This window comes from Salmo salar, chromosome 11, assembly GCF_965601325.2.
Source record: "Salmo salar chromosome 11, fSalSal1, whole genome shotgun sequence".
Taxonomy (NCBI): Eukaryota; Metazoa; Chordata; class Actinopteri; order Salmoniformes; family Salmonidae; genus Salmo; species Salmo salar.
This window is the reverse complement of record NC_138301.1, coordinates 16962694-16982460: the sequence shown is the minus strand read 5'-3', so window position 1 is coordinate 16982460 and position 19767 is coordinate 16962694. Positions and strand designations below refer to the sequence as shown.

The window sequence follows — 19767 nt, the reverse complement described above, 5'->3', positions numbered from 1 at the left end:
TGTGTGTATTGTTGTGAAATTGTTAGATATTATTTGTTAGCTATTACTGCACTGTTGGAGCTAGAAACACAAGCATTTCGATTCACCAGCAATAACATCTGCTAAACACGTGAATGTGACCAATAAAATTAGATTTGAAACGAACCTCTTGCTAGCTTGTTAGCATAACAAATGTCTAGCTAGACATCTTATGATTTCGGGTGTGTTTGTAAATTCAGGTGTGTTTGTAAATTCAATCTGGAGTGCCAGAGTGCGCTCTGGAAGTTCGTAAATTCAGAGCGTTGTCAGATTGTTGTTCGCACACTGGACACTCTGCCAGCGGAGTAGGGTTGCCGAGGAGTAGGGTTGATCAGAGAGCTCTGACCTCACAACGGCAGTCAAGCACCCAAGCTAACTGGCTAGATACTTTCAGACACAAATGAGACAACACCTCACTCTGACCATTTTACTCTCCCTAGCAGAGCTGATTAGGCTGTTTTCATGTTATCCAGAGCGTTGGTGACTAACTGTGCTGCTGGCAACAATTTAATTCCGCTTTTTTGCCAACTGCAACCGGTCATATTCAACAGGTGTTGAGCGTTCGTAAATTCATCAGTTATTCTGCGCTCTAGCACACTCAGACGAGAGTGCCCTGAAATCGGAGTAGATAACCAGAATTAATGTCCATTGAGAATGCACAATGACTATACCACTTAGGTAAGCATGACGTGAATAATCAAGTCAATAAACGTTGGTTAGTTAGTTAGATAGCATATAGTTAATATACTGCCAAGTTTGACAATGTATTAGTAGCCAGCTAGTAACTAGCTAATATACCGGTACATACTGCTGTAATGATATGCTATGCGGTTCGTAAGGTTAGCGAAGCTAACAAATGTCAGCAAACATAATGTGTAACGTAACTTACTTGAAAAGTCATTACTTTATTACAATGTTCAACATTTTCCTAACATTTGTCATAATTAGTTAAAGCAATGAATTTGTATCCGTTCTTGTCAGACTACGGCTGCATATTTTCAGCCATTTTCTTCAAATCTGAAAACGTTGTGAAGCCACGCCCATATTCTGAAGAATTGCATTATGTGCTCTAAATGCATGGAAAGTGCATCGAATACTTCGCATTTTGTACGACATCCGGGAACTTTTGGCATACTAACTATATCCATACTATGACCAATAAGCATACTACATACTCAATTTACGTCACAATAGTACGGTTAGTGCGGTTAGTATGAGTATTTGAAAAACAGCTTGCATCTTTGATGTGTCTAGGTGGTTTAATACACCATCCACAGCATAATTATTAGCTTACCATGCTTAAAGAGATATTCAATGTCTGATTTGTTATTGTTACCCATCTACCAATCACTGCCCTTCTTCATGAGGATTCCGAAAAGCTCCCTGGTCTTTGTAGTTGACTCTGTGATTGGAATTGAATACTTTACTAAGGGACCTTACGGATGTTGTATGTATGGGGGAAAGAGGAAAGGGTAGTCATAAAATAAATCATGTCAGCACCTATTATTTTCACACAGAGTGAGTCCATGCAAGTGATTATGTGATTTGTTAAGCAGTATTTTACTGCTGAACTAATTTAGGCTTGCTATAACAAAGGGGGTGAATACTTATGCAATGACTATATTTTTGTTAATACATTTTTATTAATTTGTAAAAACTTGTAGAATTTTCTTTTCACTTCGACATTATGGAGTATTTTGTGTAGATCAATGACAAAAAAAATCACAATGAAATTTATTTCAATCCTACCTTGTAATGCAACAAAATGTGAACAAAAATCCAAGAAGGGTGAATACTTATAATATCCACTGTAAAGCCAGCAATTAAGGTAACTAAAAAGACTTAAAACTGAGGAATAGAATATCTTAAGACTAGAATAAAGCTTGGCGAATGACCCCATGTGAAATCTTCTAACTCCTGTGTACCATGAACCCATGTCTGACCTTTCTCCTTGTCCAGGGGGGGCAGGATGCTGTTGTCCCGGCAGACTTTGAAGTAGATCTCCTGTTCTACGCCCTCGGGGATGGCCCCCTGTGGGATGATGATGCTGACACCCGTCTCGATGGAGCTCAGCACCCCTCCATTACAGTTGAAGACCCCCCGGGCCGTGGCCACCACCGTGTGACCTTCATCCTCATCATCATCCTCCAGAGCACTGGGGCTACAGGGGGAGAGAGTTGTCACAGTCAGATACCAGAACATAGAGCCAGTTAGAGCCCGCCTCTGAAACATTTGTGACACCTTCTGGACAGGCAAAGGCATTGGTATCATTCAATGTGTCAACTATAGAACTGTAAGAAACATGACCATGTGACTTTGCATACTTTCTTTTCTCTAGCCATGCACAGAGACACTCCTCACTCCTGGTGTGTGTCTTCCATAATACATGAAGCGAGGCGATAACACTATAATCAATATATTATAACTGACCCCAGTATAGTTCAGCCAGTGGGTAGGTTACCCCTCTAGGGGTGATGTTGAATCTTCTCACCTGACAGGGATGGCCTTGGGCACAGCGTTGATGTTGTTGTGCTGGTACTTGGACCTGTTGTCCATGGTGCGTGTGAAGGTGTCCAAGCCTGAGTCCAGGTCTGTAGGCTGGGGGGAGATCTGGGGCTTGGCTGGGGCTGTGCTGTTGGCTGGGGCCTTGATGGCTGGGGCCAGGTCTGTTTTGTTGTTGGGCAGCAGGTTGTGGTTGAACTTGGGGCTGTCAAACTTCCTCTCGAAGGGCTTGGCGGAGTTGGTGTAGGGCTTGGGGACGTAGCGGTTGTAGCTGGTATTGGCCGGGGCCTTGGGCTGGTCCTTCATTGCCGTACCGTTTACTGGAGACTTCTCAGGGTAACTCTTCTGGGGCAGGTAGTTGGTCGTGACTGTGTCTGCTTTGGGAGAGTCATGAGGATCTGGTAAGTGAGTCATTGAGTGTGTGTGAGTATTATACACTGCTCAAAAAAATAAAGGGAACACTTAAACAACACATCCTAGATCTGAATGAAATAAATAATCTTATTAAATACTTTTTTCTTTACATAGTTGAATGTGCTGACAACAAAATCACACAAAAATAATCAATGGAAATCCAATTTATCAACCCATGGAGGTCTGGATTTGGAGTCACACTCAAAATGAAAGTGGAAAACCACACTACAGGCTGATCCAACTTTGATGTAATGTCCTTAAAACAAGTCAAAATGAGGCTCAGTAGTGTATGTGGCCTCCACGTGCCTGTATGACCTCCCTACAATGCCTGGCCATGCTCCTGATGAGGTGGCGGATGGTCTCCTGAGGGATCTCCTCCCAGACCTGGACTAAAGCATCCGCCAACTCCTGGACAGTCTGTGGTGCAACGTGGCATTGGTGGATGGAGCGAGACATGATGTCCCAGATGTGCTCAATTGGAACCAGGTCTGGGGAACGGGCGGGCCAGTCCATAGCATCAATGCCTTCCTCTTGCAGGAACTGCTGACACACTCCAGCCACATGAGGTCTAGCATTGTATTGCATTAGGAGGAACCCAGGGCCAACCGCACCAGCATATGGTCTCACAAGGGGTCTGAGGATCTCATCTCGGTACCTAATGGCAGTCAGGCTACCTCTGGCGTGCACATGGAGGGCTGTGCGGCCCCCCAAAGAAATGCCACCCCACACCATGACTGACCCACCGCCAAAACGGTCATGCTGGAGGATGTTGCAGGCAGCAGAACGTTCTCCACGGCGTCTCCAGACTCTGTCACGTCTGTCACGTGCTCAGTGTGAACCTGATTTCATCTGTGAAGAGCACAGGGCGCCAGTGGCGAATTTGCCAATCTTGGTTTTCTCTGGCAAATGCCAAACGTCCTGCACGGTGTTGGGCTGTAAGCACAACCCCCACCTGTGGACGTCGGGCCCTCATACCACCCTCATGGAGTCTGTTTCTGACCGTTTCAGCAGACACATGCACATTTGTGGCCTGCTGGAGGTCATTTTGCAGGGCTCTGGCAGCGCTCCTCCTGCTCCTCCTTGCACAAAGGCGGAGGTAGCGGTCCTGCTGCTGGGTTGTTGCCCTCCTACGGCCTCCTCCACGTCTCCTGATGTACTGGCCTGTCTCCTGGTAGCACCTCCATGCTCTGGACACTACGCTGACAGACACAGCAAACCTTCTTGCCACAGCTCACATTGATGTGCCATCCTGGATGAGCTGCACTACCTGAGCCACTTGTGTGGGTTGTAGACTCCATCTCATGCTACCACTAGAGTGAAAGCACCGCCAGCATTCAAAATTGACCAAAACATCAGCCAGGAAGCATAGGAATTGAGAAGTGGTCTGTGGTCTCCACCTGCAGAACCACTCCTTTATTTGGGGTGTCTTGCTTATTGCCTATAATTTCCACCTGTTGTCTATTCCATTTGCACAACAGCATATGAAATGTATTGTCAATCAGTGTTGCTTCCTAAGTGGACAGTTTGATTTCACAGAAGTGTGATTGACTTGGAGTTACATTGTGTTGTTTAAGTGTTCCCTTTATTTTTTTTTGCAGTATATTTATAGATGAAAATACTGTATGTAGAACTAGACTAGTGTGTGTCCTATACAATAGTGCTTACCCTCAGGTGAGGTGGGTTTGGGCAGTATGGCAGGTGGGGCAGCAGGGGTAACCTGGGGAACAGGTTCATATCTCCTCTCCACAGGACTGACCTTCTCCACTGACTCTGCCCTGTAAAAAAAAAACACAAGAGCACATTCAACCAATGCCACAATGATGGCACAAACATATGGGTTTAAGGTAAAGAACAATTCAGGCCAGGGTTAGAATAACTGATTTTAAATAATGTATCACAGTTTGTCACACGTACTACTTCAAAAAATCTAGACCTAAACAGTGACACCAGTGACATGCCATGTATCCTCAAGAGGAAGGTTCAATTACTGCAGTTCAGCGAGTCTGTTCGTTTTAATAAAACACAGTGGCTCTATCTAGTTAATTGACTGTATTCATTTACACAGATTGCTTCTCCAAAACACACTTTAAAATATGCTTTCCACTACTAGTGCCAATAAGATCTTACAGTGCAATTGATCATTTTGTAGCAGTTACAAGTGAATGGTTTCGTTAATTAGCTAATTACAAAATGGGGCAAATACTGATGCATCCATTGCAGCTTTGACATCCAAAGTAGCCTGAACGTCTCGAGGCATGTTTTACAGTGGTAAAACACCTTGTAAGAACAGTGAAACCTATTGTTGATAGTTGAAAGAAATTCAGAATAAAAGAATAGTATGATAGTATTTTTCCCTTCCCACTTAATCTTGTATCTTTGGCATGGTCTTTGACTGAGGCGGAGAATGTACACAGTGTGGTACATCAAAGTAACCTTTCTACTGTCGCCCAGGAGGATAACAAAACACAGCTTGCCTTCAAAAATTAGTTTTTCATTTGTCGGCATGGGCCAACCATCAACTCTGTCCTTTCAATTATAAGAGGTCCATTTCCATTGCAGGGCAAAACAACTGTTCCGGTGGCGGTAGTGTGTGTTGCTGAGAGATATACTGTAGTCTAGCTTTAGACCCCAGGTGTAGTGTGTGTATGTAGCCACAGTGGTTCCTCATTTAAAAGTTGCGTCATACTGCAGTACACCTTGCAGGCTGCTGCAGCATTCTGTGGCACGTTATTTAATTGTCATACATTTTTTCTGTTAATGCAAGTTAGTGCTAGTTTGACCACCAGAGGGCATCTTTGAGAAGCATTTGATAGTCTTCCAAATTGGCATTACCAGAGAATTTAAAACCTTTTTTGTAATAACATAGCATATGGGATTGATTAAGAAATTTGGCTTAATTAATCTGATTAATATTATGGTGTTTCTATTCCGAGAAAAACGAAACTCAGGGTTTCTGTTAGGATGGAATGGAAAATATGGCACTGAACAACGTTACGGTCGGGAGTAGGCTACAGCATAAGAGGATTCTAAATTGTTTGCCTTCATTAGACAACTTTGTTCCAATATTTCTGTAAATCAGTGATATTTATTCCCATAGTAATTCATTATGGATCCATAACTAAATCAACATCTGAATTTTGAAAGAGTATTTTTATTGTCATTTTATTAACGAAAGCATAAAGATGCTGATGAAGAAACACAGTACGGTACAGTATATGCTTTTACGTTTGGATAATAAAGCATTTTGAAGATATAAGCCACCTGCATTTGTTTATTAGGCTACTGTGCAGTCTGACAAGTAAACATAGCCTACAATACATACTGTAGTAAACATGGGAAAGTGCCTAATTCCTTACATAAGAGAGAGCATGCCATGTCTGTACTAGAGAAAGCGGGCACGCGGGAGACCGGAGTTTAATTCCCCAAAGGGGAGGAAGTAGGCTGTCCTTGTAAATAAGAATTTGTTCTTAACTGATTCCATGTGTTATTTCATAGTTGTGATGTCGTCACAATTATTCTACAATGTAGAAAATAGTAAAAATAAAGAAAGATCCTGGAATGAGTTGGTGTGTCCAAACTTTTGACTGGTACTTGCTTAATTAATTTGATGAATATTATGGTGTTTCTATTCCAAGAAAAAACAAAAACACTCTGGGTTTCCGTAAGGATGGAACGGAAAATACGGTGCTGTACAACGTGACGGTCGGCAGTACAATACTGGGCTATTTATCTAAAGAATCCCTGTGTCGGGCGGGCAGGGCACGCGGGAGACCGGGGTTCAATTCCCCGACGGAGATGAAGGAGTAGGCTATCCTTGTAAATAAGAATTTGTTTTTAACTGACTTGCCGAGTTACATAAAGCTTACACTAAGAACATAACATTTCTGCACCCTAATTTTCTAATTCTAGTCTAACCAATACCCTAACAGAGATTAAGTGAAAATAAAAATCTAATTGATTTATCAAGACCAATATCTATAAAGGCCAAAATATTGCCCTGCTAATAGCCATAATGGCGCTGTACAACGTGACCGTGTGTTTGAAAGAGTATTTTCCAATAAGCAACAATTTGTTTACCTTCATTAGACAATTTTGTTCCAATATTTCTGTAATTCAGTGATATGTATTCCCATAGAAATTCGTTATGGATCCATAACTAAATAAGTTCAGCATTTTGAAAGAGTATTTTTATCATCATTTTATTAACGAAAGCATAAAGATGCTGATGAAGAAATACACTAATGTACAGTATTTTCTTTTACATTTGGATAATAAAGCATTTAGAAGATATAAGCCACCTGCATTTGTTTATTAGGCTACTGTGCAGTCTGACATGTAAACATAGCCTATAGTACATACTGTAGTAAACATGGGAAAGTGCCCGGGTTTGCATTGCAAATGAGGGCATAAACTGGGTCAAGACGCCAGCAGAGTAAGTAGACTTTTATGTAGTAAATTAAAAGTAAAATAAATAAAACCTACAACACCTACGGTAGGCCTACAGTATATCTCTAAATATTTGTGTAATCTCTACATGTAGGTAGGTCTCCTGATTTAAACCCGATCAAACTTGTTTGGCATCAACTGAAAACATTAATCTGTAACTCTGCCAAGCCGACAAGCAAAGATGAACTGGTCAAAGCCATCAAGATGTTTTGGCTAGAGAAATTGACGATACAACAATGCAACAAATACATTGATCATCTCAGCAAGGTTTTACCTGTGGTCGCGGAGCTGGGTGGAAGTGCGACTAAAATGTAGTTTAAATAAACATCCGCATTTGAATGTCTTTATTTCATTAAGCCTCATAGCCTACCTCAGCCAGTTAAGTTTTTATATAGGTCTAGGCTCTGAAGAAAGACTCCAATTAAGCCCTCTTGTTGTTTGTAAAGTCAAATTTAAATGAAGATTATTGTTGAAATGAATTGCTCGACTGGTGTAGGTTTTCTCCATCTGTTGGTGTGCAACACTTGTCTAACAAGTAAGCTATATTTTCAGCACTAGCCACTATTCACCTCCTATTGATTGCGCTGCGGTTGCCGCCAGTTGTTTTTTAAATTTAACTAGGCAAGTCAGGTAAGAACAAATTCTTATTTACAATCACAGCCTACCCCAGCCAAACTCGGATGACACTGGGCCAATTGTGCGCCGCCCTATGGCACTCCCAATCACGGTCTGTTGTATGTGTATTTGAACCAGGGACTGTAGTAATGCCTCTTGCACGGAGATGCAGTGCCTTAGACCGCTGCGCTACTCGGGAGCCATGACCAATATATATTATATATATCTTTTTTTAGAATATTAACCGTGTGTAGGTAGATTTCGCAAGGTAGATAGAAATGATTTGTTGCAACTTTTTCCACATGTTAAAGATTCCAATTGATGAAGTGTTTTTAGCCACAATCGGCCCCAACTCCAATTAATACATTTGGGCACAGTCGATAGCGTGCTGGACTTTGGGATAGAATGTTGAGGGTTCGAAACCTGCTCCCTGCTTGTTTCATTACATTATTATGCCGGTCTCAGAGCAAATAGCCTGGATTGTTACTCCCATCTCCTTCCTCGTGTCATTCTCCACCTGAGTGGTTCGCTTGTAGGCGTGCTGGCAGGATATGGCAGCACCTTCGATTGTGCGTCAAGAATTCAGCATAGCAAGTTTGTATGAAGGTCTAGTTATTCACAGGCAAATAGTAATATGCTCTAAACCGCTCTGGTGACAAAAAAACTTTGCTTCCCTGTTTTCAATCGTTCACATGGCTGGGAGAACCTCCTCAGATTAATACAGATGAAGGGAGTTAGATGAATAGGAAGTATAGTGTACTGTTTTTTTCTGTATATATGAATTACAAATCAGCCTTTACTAAAATCATGTTTCTAGTCTATTGCATAGTTGGGGTGCAGGTAGCCTAGTGGTTAGAGCGTTGGACTAGTAACCGAAAGGATGCAAGATGGAATCCCCGAGCTGACAAGGTAAAAATCTGTCGTTCTGCCCCTGCCCCTGAACAAGGCACTTAACCCACTGTTCCTAGGCAGTCATTGAAAATAAGAACTGACTTGCCTAGTTAAATAAAGGTAAAAAATATATATATTTTTTAATTACAATGTGTAATCATTGATGTCCCAGGAGCGGTAAAACACTGTTGAAGTGTATAATTGTAATACATACATGCAGATCATTCAAATAATGGAGTTTGATACACCTGGTATTGGATATGATAGAAAAAAAACTGCTTAATAGCAATTTTCGTAAATTAACTTTACAACAACAAAAAATATGCACAATTGTTTGTCTCTACATTAACTAACATATTCCTCTCAATTATAAATGTTTTGCTTGGCTCGCTATGACGTTACAATTACTTACATTTGCTTCCACTGTAATGTTTTTGCCAGACATCTTCGCTGAAGAAAATCACCAGCGACGGGTGGCATAACGTTAACCTGTTATGGCTAGGGGGCAGTATTTTCACGGCTGGATAAAAAACGTACCCGATTTAATCTGGTTACTACTCCTGCCCAGTAACTAGAATATGCATATAATTATTGGCTTTGGATAGAAAACACCCTAAAGTTTCTAAAACTGTTTGAATGGTGTCTGTGAGTATAACAGAACTCATATGGCAGGCAAAAACCTGAGAAGATTTCATGCAGGAAGTGGCCTGTCTGACAAGGTGTCGTTCTTCTTGTCTCTGTTTATTGAAGAGTGAGGATCTTAGCTGTCCCGTGACACTTCCTACGGCTGCCATAGGCTCTCAGAAGGCGGCAAAACGCTGAATCGTGGCTTTGCAGGCTCTGGCTGAAACAAAGTAGCGCGTTTGGGTAGTGGCTGGTTACAGTACTGTGAGACTCAGGCTCGTGCCCGCGTCGACCGAAAGCTTTGTTTTCTTTCCTCTGTTTAGCTAAATGGACATTCCCGGTCGGAATATTATCGCTTTTTTACGAGAAAAATGGCATAAAAATGGATTTTAAACAGCGGTTGACATGCTTCGAAGTACGGTAATGGAATATTTAGATTTTTTTTGTCACGAATTGCGCCATGCGCGCGACCCTGATTTACCATTTCGGATAGTGTCTGGGACGCACGAACAAAACGCCGCTATTCGGATATAGCGATGGATTATTTTGGACCAAACCAACATTTGTTATTGAAGTAGCAGTCCTGGGAGTGCATTCTGACGAAGACAACAAAAGGTAATCAAACTTTTATAACAGTAAATCTGATATTGGTGAGTGCTAAACTTGCCGGGTGTCTAAATAGCTAGCCCGTGATGGCTGGGCTATGTACTTAGAATATTGCAAAATGTGCTTTCACCAAAAAGCTATTTCAAAATCGGACATATCGAGTGCATAGAGGAGTTCTGTATCTATAATTCTTAAAATAATTGTTATGCTTTTTGTGAACGTTTATCGTGAGTAATTTAGTAAATTGTTAGCAAATTCCCCGGAAGTTTGCGGGGGGTATGCTAGTTCTGAACGTCACATGCTAATGTAAAAAGCTGTTTTTTGTATATAAATATGAACTTGATTGAACAAAACATGCATGTATTGTATAACATAATGTCCTAGGAGTGTCATCTGATGAAGATCATCAAAGGTTAGTGCTGCATTTAGCTGTCTTCTGGGTTTTTGTGACATTATATGCTAGCTTGAAAAATGGGTGTCTGATTATTTCTGGCTTGGTACTCTGCTGACATAATCTAATGTTTTGCTTTCGCTGTAAAGCCTTTTTGAAATCGGACAGTGTGGTTAGATAAAGGAGAGTCTTGTCTTTAAAATGCTGTGAAATAGTCATATGTTTGAATAATTGAAGTTTTTGTATTTTTGAGGAATTTGTAATTCGCGCCACGCCTATCATTGGATATTGGAGCAGGTGTTCCGCTAGCGGAACGTCTAGATGTAAGAGGTTAAATTCGTCATTGGAACCACTCTATCATTGGTCATATAAAAACCTTGGGACCCAAATGCATAATGAGTGCTGTAACTCCCCCTTGCGGTGGTCTGGAGCAATGAAGCCGTGACGCTGGGTACCTCTAAGTCCCGGGGCGTAAGCTCGCAACTTTTAAAGGAGGAACCACTTTAAGATAAAAAGCTTTAGACCCCCATTAGGTTTCTGTCTGGTGAGTGTGCTGTAGGGGAAGAGTAAGCTGTATTGTGTCTCCCACCAGAGTATGTGAGCAGAGTTGAGCGGTCAGAAAACCTGCTCATCGCTCATGGAGCGGTCCTTTCCAACCGCTCCACTAAAAAAACGCTCCTCAAAAACTGCCGCTCCAAATTCGCTCCATTCATTAAAATCACAGTTTAACCAACATCCATCTATTTTTGTGACTACCTGGACCTACCATTTGGTTTTGAATATTGAAACCAAAACCAAATGATTTGAATAAAAAGTATTTTAATAAACATGAGGAAAGGATGACTGTAAGAAGCGCTCATCAATTCAAATGAGCTACATGTCGTATTAACTTCTCTAGGGTCGGTGGGACGAAATCGTCCCACCTACGTAACAGCCAGTGGAATCCTGTGGCGCGTTATTCAAATACCTTAGAAATGCTATTACTTCAATTTCTCAAACATATGACTATTTTACACCATTTTAAAGACAAGACTCTCCTTTATCTAACCACACTGTCCGATTTCAAAAAGGCTTTACAACGAAAACAAAACATTAGATTATGTCAGCAGAGTACCAAGCCAGAAATAATCAGACACCCATTTTTCAAGCTAGCATATAATGTCACATAAACCCAAACCACAGCTAAATGCAGCACTAACCTTTGATGATCTTCATCAGATGACACACCTAGGACATTATGTTATACAATACATGCATGTTTTGTTCAATCAAGTTCATATTTATATCAAAAACCAGCTTTTTACATTAGCATGTGAATTACTCACGATAAACGTTCACAAAAAACATAAATTATTTTAAGAATTATAGATACAGAACTCCTTTGTGCACTCGCTATGTCCGATTTTAAAATAGCTTTTCGGTGAAAGCACATTTTGCAATATTCTAAGTAGATAGCCCGGCATCACAGGGCTAGCTATTTAGACACCCACCAAGTTTAGCCCTCACCAAAGTCAGATTTACTATAAAGAAAAATGTTATTACCTTTGCTGTTCTTCGTCAGAATGCACTCCCAGGACTTCTACTTCAATAACAAATGTTGGTTTGGTTCAAAATAATCCATAGTTATGTTCAAATATCCTCTGTTTTGTTCGTGCGTTCAAGACACTATCCGAAGTGTAAAGAAGGGTGATGCACACGACGCGTTTCGTGACAAAAAAAATCTAAATATTCCATTACCGTACTTCGAAGCATGTCAACCGCTGTTTAAAATAAATTTTTATGCCATTTTTCTTGTAAAAAAGCGATAATATTCCGACCGGGAATCTGTGTTTTAGTACAAAGAGAGAGAAAATAAAAACATGGGATCCCCTCGTGCACGCGCCTCAGTCTCATAGTACTCTGCCCGACCACTATCGAAACGCGCTAATGTTTTTCAGCCAGGGGCTGCCTCGACATCATTCAGCTTTTTCCCGGGTTCTGAGAGCCTATGGGAGCCGTAGGAAGTGTCACGTTACAGCAAAGATCCTAAGTTTTCAATAAAAAGAGTCAAGAAGCTCAAGGAATGGTCAGAGAGGGCACTTCCTGTACAGAATCTTCTCAGGTTTTTGCCTGCCATATGAGTTCTGTTATACTCACAGACACCATTCAAACAGTTTTAGAAACTTTAGGGTGTTTTCTATCCAAAGCCAATAATTATATGCATATTCTAGTTTCTGGGCAGTAGTAATAACCAGATTAAATCGGGTACGTTTTTTATCTGGCCGTGTAAATACTGCCCCCTAGCCCTAACAGGTTAAACAGCATATAAACACGAAATAGGTCAGTCCAACAGGTAGCCAAAAATTCCTTATTATTTCAAGGCTGTAGCCGACAAATAAATACATTTTGAAGCATTTGCAAGTGTGGCACACTAGGCTGGCAGTGACATTAAGCGCTCAGCACTTAAAAAACATTTTTGTTGCATTAAATCAATTTACTCTATAAATTGCACATATAGGCTGTGACTTACTTAGAATTAGATACAAATAAGGTAGCCTTGTGGTTAGAGCAGGTAGCCTAGTGGTTAGAGCGTTGGGCCAGTAACCGAAAGGTTGCTGGATCAAATCCCCGAGCTAACAAGGTAAAAATCTGTTGTTCTGCTCCTGAAGAAGGCAGTTAACACACTGTTCCCCGGTAGGCCGTCATTGTAAATAAGAATTTGTTCTTAAATGACTTTCCTAGTTAAATAAAGGTTAAGATGTAAAATAAAAAATGCTTTATTAGGCTCCATTTACAGTGCCTTTGAATACATTTTTAGAAACATGAGTTTGGCCAGAGTCTGTGGCTTCAGGCTTATGTGATGGTGCCTGGAGAGCAGACCAATAGTGGAGAGTACCCTCTCAGAGCTTGCAGAGCCACTGGTGATGCTAAACACCCCCCTAAACACTCTTGCCAGGCTGGGCAGGGATGCATCGTTTTCTTTTTTCTGTAGGTAGGCCTAAAGGATCATAGGTAAAATAACCCTATCAAAACAGAAAGCACCTTGGAAGAGGTAATATGCCAGGCCTATTGGGCCAAAATCAATGATGGCCCATTGTATAGATAATAGAACGAAAATTAACGAAACTTTTAAGAGATCTGATTTTGAGTTTATAAATACTTTGCTACAGTGACACACTAAGCTAGCTACCCACCTCGTTCCTTTCTGTTAGCATGTCCACTTAGTAAGTACACCATCATGCTTTATGAAAATATTTAGCATACTATATGACAGTAGCTAAAGCAAGGGGCTACAGCAGCAGACAAGTAGACAAAAAATGCATGCTGGGCCGGGCATGCCCTGAGCTCGTGAAGTGAGCACTACTGGATCGGGTGAGAAGGCCGACGCTCCAGTCAAAGCGCTCCACTCCTCGCCCCGCTCCACTCACATACACCGTCTCCCACCACAGTGATTTGATTTCCTACCACATATCCCAGAGAGTGACACGTGGGAGTGAGTTACCTGGGGTAGTTGTATCCGGGATGTGCTTGTGGTTGAGCAGCAGGTTTGGTTGCAATGACAGGTGTTGTCTGAGGAGGGGCCTTGACTGCGTCTAAGCTTCGCCGGTCAAAGTAGGACAGCTGTTTCCTATAGTACTCCTCGTCTTCATCTGGGTTATAGTGGTTAGAGCGCACTATGTCATCATCGGACACCTCCCGGGGCTTCTGAGGCTCAGGGACTCTGAGGAGAGAGATAAAGAAGGGGTGAGCCAATTAAAATAACATAAACCACACAAAGAAATTCCTCTAAAATATATTGTGGTGTGTTTGTTCCGATCTCTAAATAACTACAATTTACCATATAACAAATCAGACAGAACTACAATGAAAACATCAGTGCTTCAATGATAAACATGTGTACGGGACAGCCTCTGCCACATGCGTATAGTACATTACTGCATCAGTCAGTGTGTGCAGAGTTGTAAGGTAGTTGCTCTTAGTGTCCACCGAGGGGCGCTCCAAGACCAAGAGCAGCAAACAGCAGCACCATTGAGAGGCAGCGGCATTGCTTTACTTCAGTACAATGCTTAACTTGCAAGCCCTACCCAACAGTGCAGTATTCATATAACTAATAATAAAATTTAAAAAAAACAAGAAATAAGACAGGGAGCCATATACAGGTTACATGTACAATGTGCAGGGATACTGGAATATTTGAGGTAGATATGTACATGTAGGCACGGATTAGGACTGGTAGCAGGATAAATAATAATAATAGTAAGCAGTATGGCAGCAGCATAAGTGGTGGGTGTGTGCGTGTGTATGTTAATGTGAGTGTGCAAGTGTCATGTAAACAGGGGTAATAGTGATCAGTAGAAGGATGAAGGATAAATGGATGCACTCACTCGATCACTCACTCACTCACTCACTCACTCACTCACTCACTCACTCACTCACTCACTCACTCACTCACTCACTCACTCACTCACTCACTCACTCAAATAATATTGCTGACTCATCCTATACTCGTATTTGTGGACAAAGTTGAAATTGTAGAAGAAAAAAAACACTTAAAAATGCGATTTTAAAATAATGGGTTCAAGGACATACATCTGGTGTATTAGAAGCTATTATTTGTACCATGATCGTCTTCAATATTTTATTTTATTTACAAAAGTTAAATTCACTATAATGAGGGATCCTGTTTTCTGCAAACAATGCCTGCAATACTGCGGTCGGCCTTCAATTTGGCTTCAATGAGAGGGGGCAGTCGTTCTCCCCTGGGGTATGCCCACACTATTCCAACATAGAAAAACAGTTTTTTAACATAATTACCATTTTTGGAAGGAAAACAATTTCACTCATATTGCAATTATTAATTATAGATAATATGATACAAAAATCTTGAAACACTGGACAGTTACTTTAAGCTTTAAAATGGCAAGGTTCTCTCTCTGCCGCATTGCAAAATTGGTTGAATTGCAGGATATTAGCTTTATAGTTACACCAAAACATTTCTCTACTACATGACAAAATGTGTAGAATTGCAGCACATTTGCTTGAAAACTGACATTTTTTCTCTCCAATGCCAAGTGGCGAGTCCTTAAAAATGTTCCTTCCCACGGCACACCCTGGAATGTACGTCCTGAATGGCTGGGAGCTCACCCCCAGTGATGCGCTGGGACGTCCGCACCTCCCTATGTAGGGCTTTCGGGTCGAGGGCGGTGCAGTTGCCATACCAGACGGTGATACTGTAGCTCCCAGCCTTCCCTGTAGCTCAGTTGGTAGAGCATGGTGTTTGCAACGCCAGGGTTGTGGGTTCGATTCCCACGGGGGGCCAGCAAAAAAATGTATGAAATGTATGCATTCACTACTGTAAGTCGCTCTGGATAAGAGCGTCTGCTAAATGACTAAAATGTAAATGTAAAATGTAAAAAAATGATACAACCAGTCAGAATGCTCTTGATGGTGCAGCTGTAAAAGTTCCTAAGGATCTGAGGGGCCATGCCAAAATGCACTGTCGTGCCTTTTTCACAATTGTGCTGGTGTGAGAGGACCATGTTAAGTCCTCAGTGATGTGGACACAGAGGAACTTGAAGCTCTTGACCCTCCATTGCGGCCCCGTCGACGTGGATGAGGGTGTGCACCCTCCCCTGTTTCCTGTAGTCCAAGATCAGCTTGTTGGTCTCGCTGACGTTGAGGGAGAGGTTGTTGTCCTGGCACCACACTGCCAGGTCTCTGACCTCCTCCCTGTCTCATCATCATTTGTGATCAGGCCTACCACCACGTGTCATCAGCAAACTTGATGGAGTTGGAGTCGTGCATGGCCGCAGTCGTGGGTGAACTGGGAGTAGAGGAGGGGGCTAACCACATACCCGTGGGGGGCCCCATTTTTATAGGGTCAGCGTGGCGGAGGTGTTGTTGCCTACTCTTACCACCTGGGGTCGACCATCAGGAAGACCAGGATCCAGATACAGAAGAAGGTGTTCCATCCCAGGGTCCCGAGCTTGGTGACAAACTTGGAGGGCACTATGGTGGGAGAGGACAGTGTGGCGTGCAATTGATATTGCATCATCTATGGATCTGTTGGGGTGGTGTGCAAATTGAAGTGGGTCCAGGCTATCTGGGAAGATGGAGTTCATGTGTGCCATGACCAACCTTTCAAAGCACTTAATTATTACAGATGTGAGTGCTACAGGAGGGTAGTTAATGTGGCAGGATGCCTTAGAGTTTTGATGAACAGGAATGATGGTAGTCAGCTTGAAACGTGGGGATTGCAGACTGGGACAAGGAGAGGTTGAAAATGTCTGTGAAGACGCCTGCCAGCTTTTATGCACATGCCCCGAGGACACACCCTGGAATACCGTCTGGCCCTGCGGCCTTACGAGAGTTGACCCACTTAAAAACCTTACTCATGTCAGCCTCAGAGAGAGATCACCCAGTCCTCTGGCTCAACGGGGGCCCTCATGCTGGGCTCCGTGTTGTTTTTGTCGAGGCATGCATAAAAGGCATTGAGATTGTCTGGTAGAGAGACATCGTTAGGCAGATCATGGCTAGGGCTTCCTTTGTAGTCCAAAATGTACTGTAACCGGTATAATAGGATTCCACCTTGTTCAGATCTTACCCTTTTGCTTGTTCGCTACGACCTCTGCAGAGGTCGTAGCGGGACTTCTTCTACGCATTCGTGTCCTCAGCCATAGCCTCACGATTGGCTGCTATAGCCCTGTGAGCAGTAGCACTGTCCTTTAGCTTAGCACGCACCTCTGTGTTAATTCAGGGCTTTAGTTTGGGGAAGCAGCAAACCTTCACTGTGGGGATGACGTCAGTGATGCATTTCCTAATTAACCTATTCCAGTCAGCGCTAGCAAAGCAGTCCTGTAGAATAGCTTCTGCTCCGGTAGACTATTTTCTATGGAGCACATCATGGGTCTTCCTGTTTGAGCTTTTGTTTGTAAACAGGAAGCAGGAGTGGCGCGGAATTAAAATCACCGGAAACAAGAAAAGCAGCATCTGGGTGCATGGTTTCCTGCTTCTTTATAGCCTCGTACAGTTCATCAAGTGCCAGCTTGTTATTGTTGTCCTGATGTGGAATATATACAGCAGTCACAATAACAGATGAAAAGTCTCTCGGGAGGTAAAAAGGTCAGCATTTGACCATCAGGTATTTCAAGACGTGAACAATAGGACGAAACTCCCTTCCACTGCGCTAGAGTCTGCACAACATTTGCTGCTGATGAAGAGACTTACCCCTCCCACTCTGGATTTCCCTGAATCCAATATCCTGTCCGCTCGGTGAATGGAGAATCCATCAAGTATCTTGTCTGAAAGCCATGTTTCAGAAAAACAGAGGATATTGCAGTTACGAGAGTCCCACTGATCACAAATCTGCGATCAGAGGTCATCCATCTTATTATCAAGTGGCCAATAGAATGAAGGGAACTGGTGGCTGGTTTTCCTTTCGCCTTCGACTCGCCAGGACGGACACTCTCCTGCCTCCTTTTCACTGGCGTTTCCTCTTGGGTAGCCCGAAGATTTGGTTGGAGGTACACAAAGAGCCCAGGGCAGATGAGTCAAACTTGTAGTTGAACCCAGAACTGAGTTAATGATAGCGGAGACATTTAGTGCAAACAACGTAGATAAACGCCAAAATAATAGCTAAGTTGGGTCGGAGCACGCAAGACGGCAGCCATACAATACAGTACACTGTCATATTCATATCATATCTTCAAAAGTAATTTACCTTTCCAAGCCCTATTATCCACTTCAGAGTGGATCACCTGACAGCCCTAACAGACACATCTGGCCCTCAGAGATAAAGCAGCATCTGTTCTGTGGTGTGATGTAGTGTGTGTGTGTGTGGTGGGGGGGGGCTCAGTGCTGTATTCCATTATGACCCATTACCTGAACGACTTCTCCTGGTCCAGATTGCTGAGCGAGTTGGCTTTAGGAATGCATGCGCCTGGTTTGGTGGGCAGATCTGCTGACTGTGGGAGCAAGATAGAAATGCAAAAAAAAATCCTGGAAAAGTAAACCTTTACGGACATGACATGTACCAATCAAATATAATTAGGAGAGGTCAGGGTCAGGTAACCCTGTGAGCATTACCAGTGCTTAACTTGGACTGAAATAGGTTCTGGTACTCATTTTATGTGCTGGTACTGTTTGCATTTAGGTGCAGGAGCTCCACAATACTTTTGAGCTAATATTCTATAAGAGGAACAGGAGCTCAGGCAGTAGAGCATTTGAGCTCGTGCCCAAGTCAAGCACTGAGCATTACATATGTGCACAAGAGTGAGGTGTTTTCCAGATGCTTACCCTGAGCCCGACGGTGTCTCCTGCCTCCTTGGCTCGGTCCACAGACACAGAGCGCTTGTTCTCAAACATCTTGACCCTGGACAGCACCGACTGGGCCCTTATGGCCGGGTCGTCCTCCAGCTCCACTCTGGGGGGAGGGGGAAGGGGATTGGGGGCTGTAGTGATCACCGTGTCCCCAGGTGAGGGACGGAGAGCCTCTGGTTGTGGTTTGGGTGCGGGCACGGGGGCGTCAAAGCTCATGATGGGTTCATACTGTTGGGGCGGGGGCTTGTAGCCTCGGTGCTGAGGTGGTGCCTGGTTGTAGGCAGGTCCTGGCCGCTGGGCAGGCTCCCCCTGGTAGTATTGTTTAGGGGGCTCTGGAGAGCGTGTTGCAGGGGGATACGGGTGAGGCTCCTGGTCGTAACGTAGAGGAGCGTAGCCCCCTGGGACGGATGGAGGAGGCTCATCGTAGCGGATGGGTCCGGGTCCTGCTGGCTTGCCGTAACGAGGTCGTCCGTTGTAGCCCAGCGGGGTCTCATCATAGCGCAGCTGAGGGGGGCTGTAGTCTCGCTCGGGTCCGTCTTCGTAGGACAGCCGGGGGTCGTAGCCAGGCCCAGGGGGGTGCTGCTGCTGGTGGGGTGGTGGGCCAGAGGTCTGCTGGTTGTAGGGAGGCCACTGGTCATCGTAGTGAGGCACGTTTTTCTCGTGGTGCAGTTGAGAGTCGAAGTTACGATACTTTGGTTCCAGGTAGCCACCCCCGTCGTAGCGGTTAGGCGGGTGATCGTAATCTCTGTACGGGTGTTGGTCCTGGTACGGAGGCTGGGACTCGTATGTCATGGGCGGCCCCATCGCTGGAGACGGCTTTACACCACCATGGTTCACTCTGACTGGCTCCTCCAGGTAGGGATCTTTCTTGTACATCTGAGGAAATAAACAATGGAAGAAACATATTGTGAGTAATGGGACAAGAGCAACCAGTAGCACACATCCAATAAATAAATGTGCTT

At 43.3% G+C, this 19767-nt stretch overlaps 1 protein-coding gene across 13 annotated transcripts in view; it reads right to left on the bottom strand.

Annotated features, from left to right (window-relative positions):
* Positions 1 to 19767, bottom strand: part of LOC106562151 (tight junction protein 1) — a 155328-nt gene that overhangs the window by 5786 nt on the left and 129775 nt on the right. For 11 of the 13 annotated variants that reach the window (XM_082957761.1, XM_082957762.1, XM_082957764.1 and 8 more), the window contains 6 exons: positions 18782 to 19681; positions 18368 to 18450; positions 13989 to 14207; positions 4600 to 4709; positions 2510 to 2918; positions 1962 to 2179 (listed from right to left, as the gene is read on the bottom strand). In XM_082957761.1, the coding sequence (XP_082813887.1) occupies positions 1962 to 2179; positions 2510 to 2918; positions 4600 to 4709; positions 13989 to 14207; positions 18368 to 18450; positions 18782 to 19681 (1939 nt within the window). The remainder of the gene's footprint in view (positions 1 to 1961; positions 2180 to 2509; positions 2919 to 4599; positions 4710 to 13988; positions 14208 to 18367; positions 18451 to 18781; positions 19682 to 19767) is intronic. The other 2 variants (XM_082957757.1, XM_082957758.1) reach the window with 2 other exon arrangements.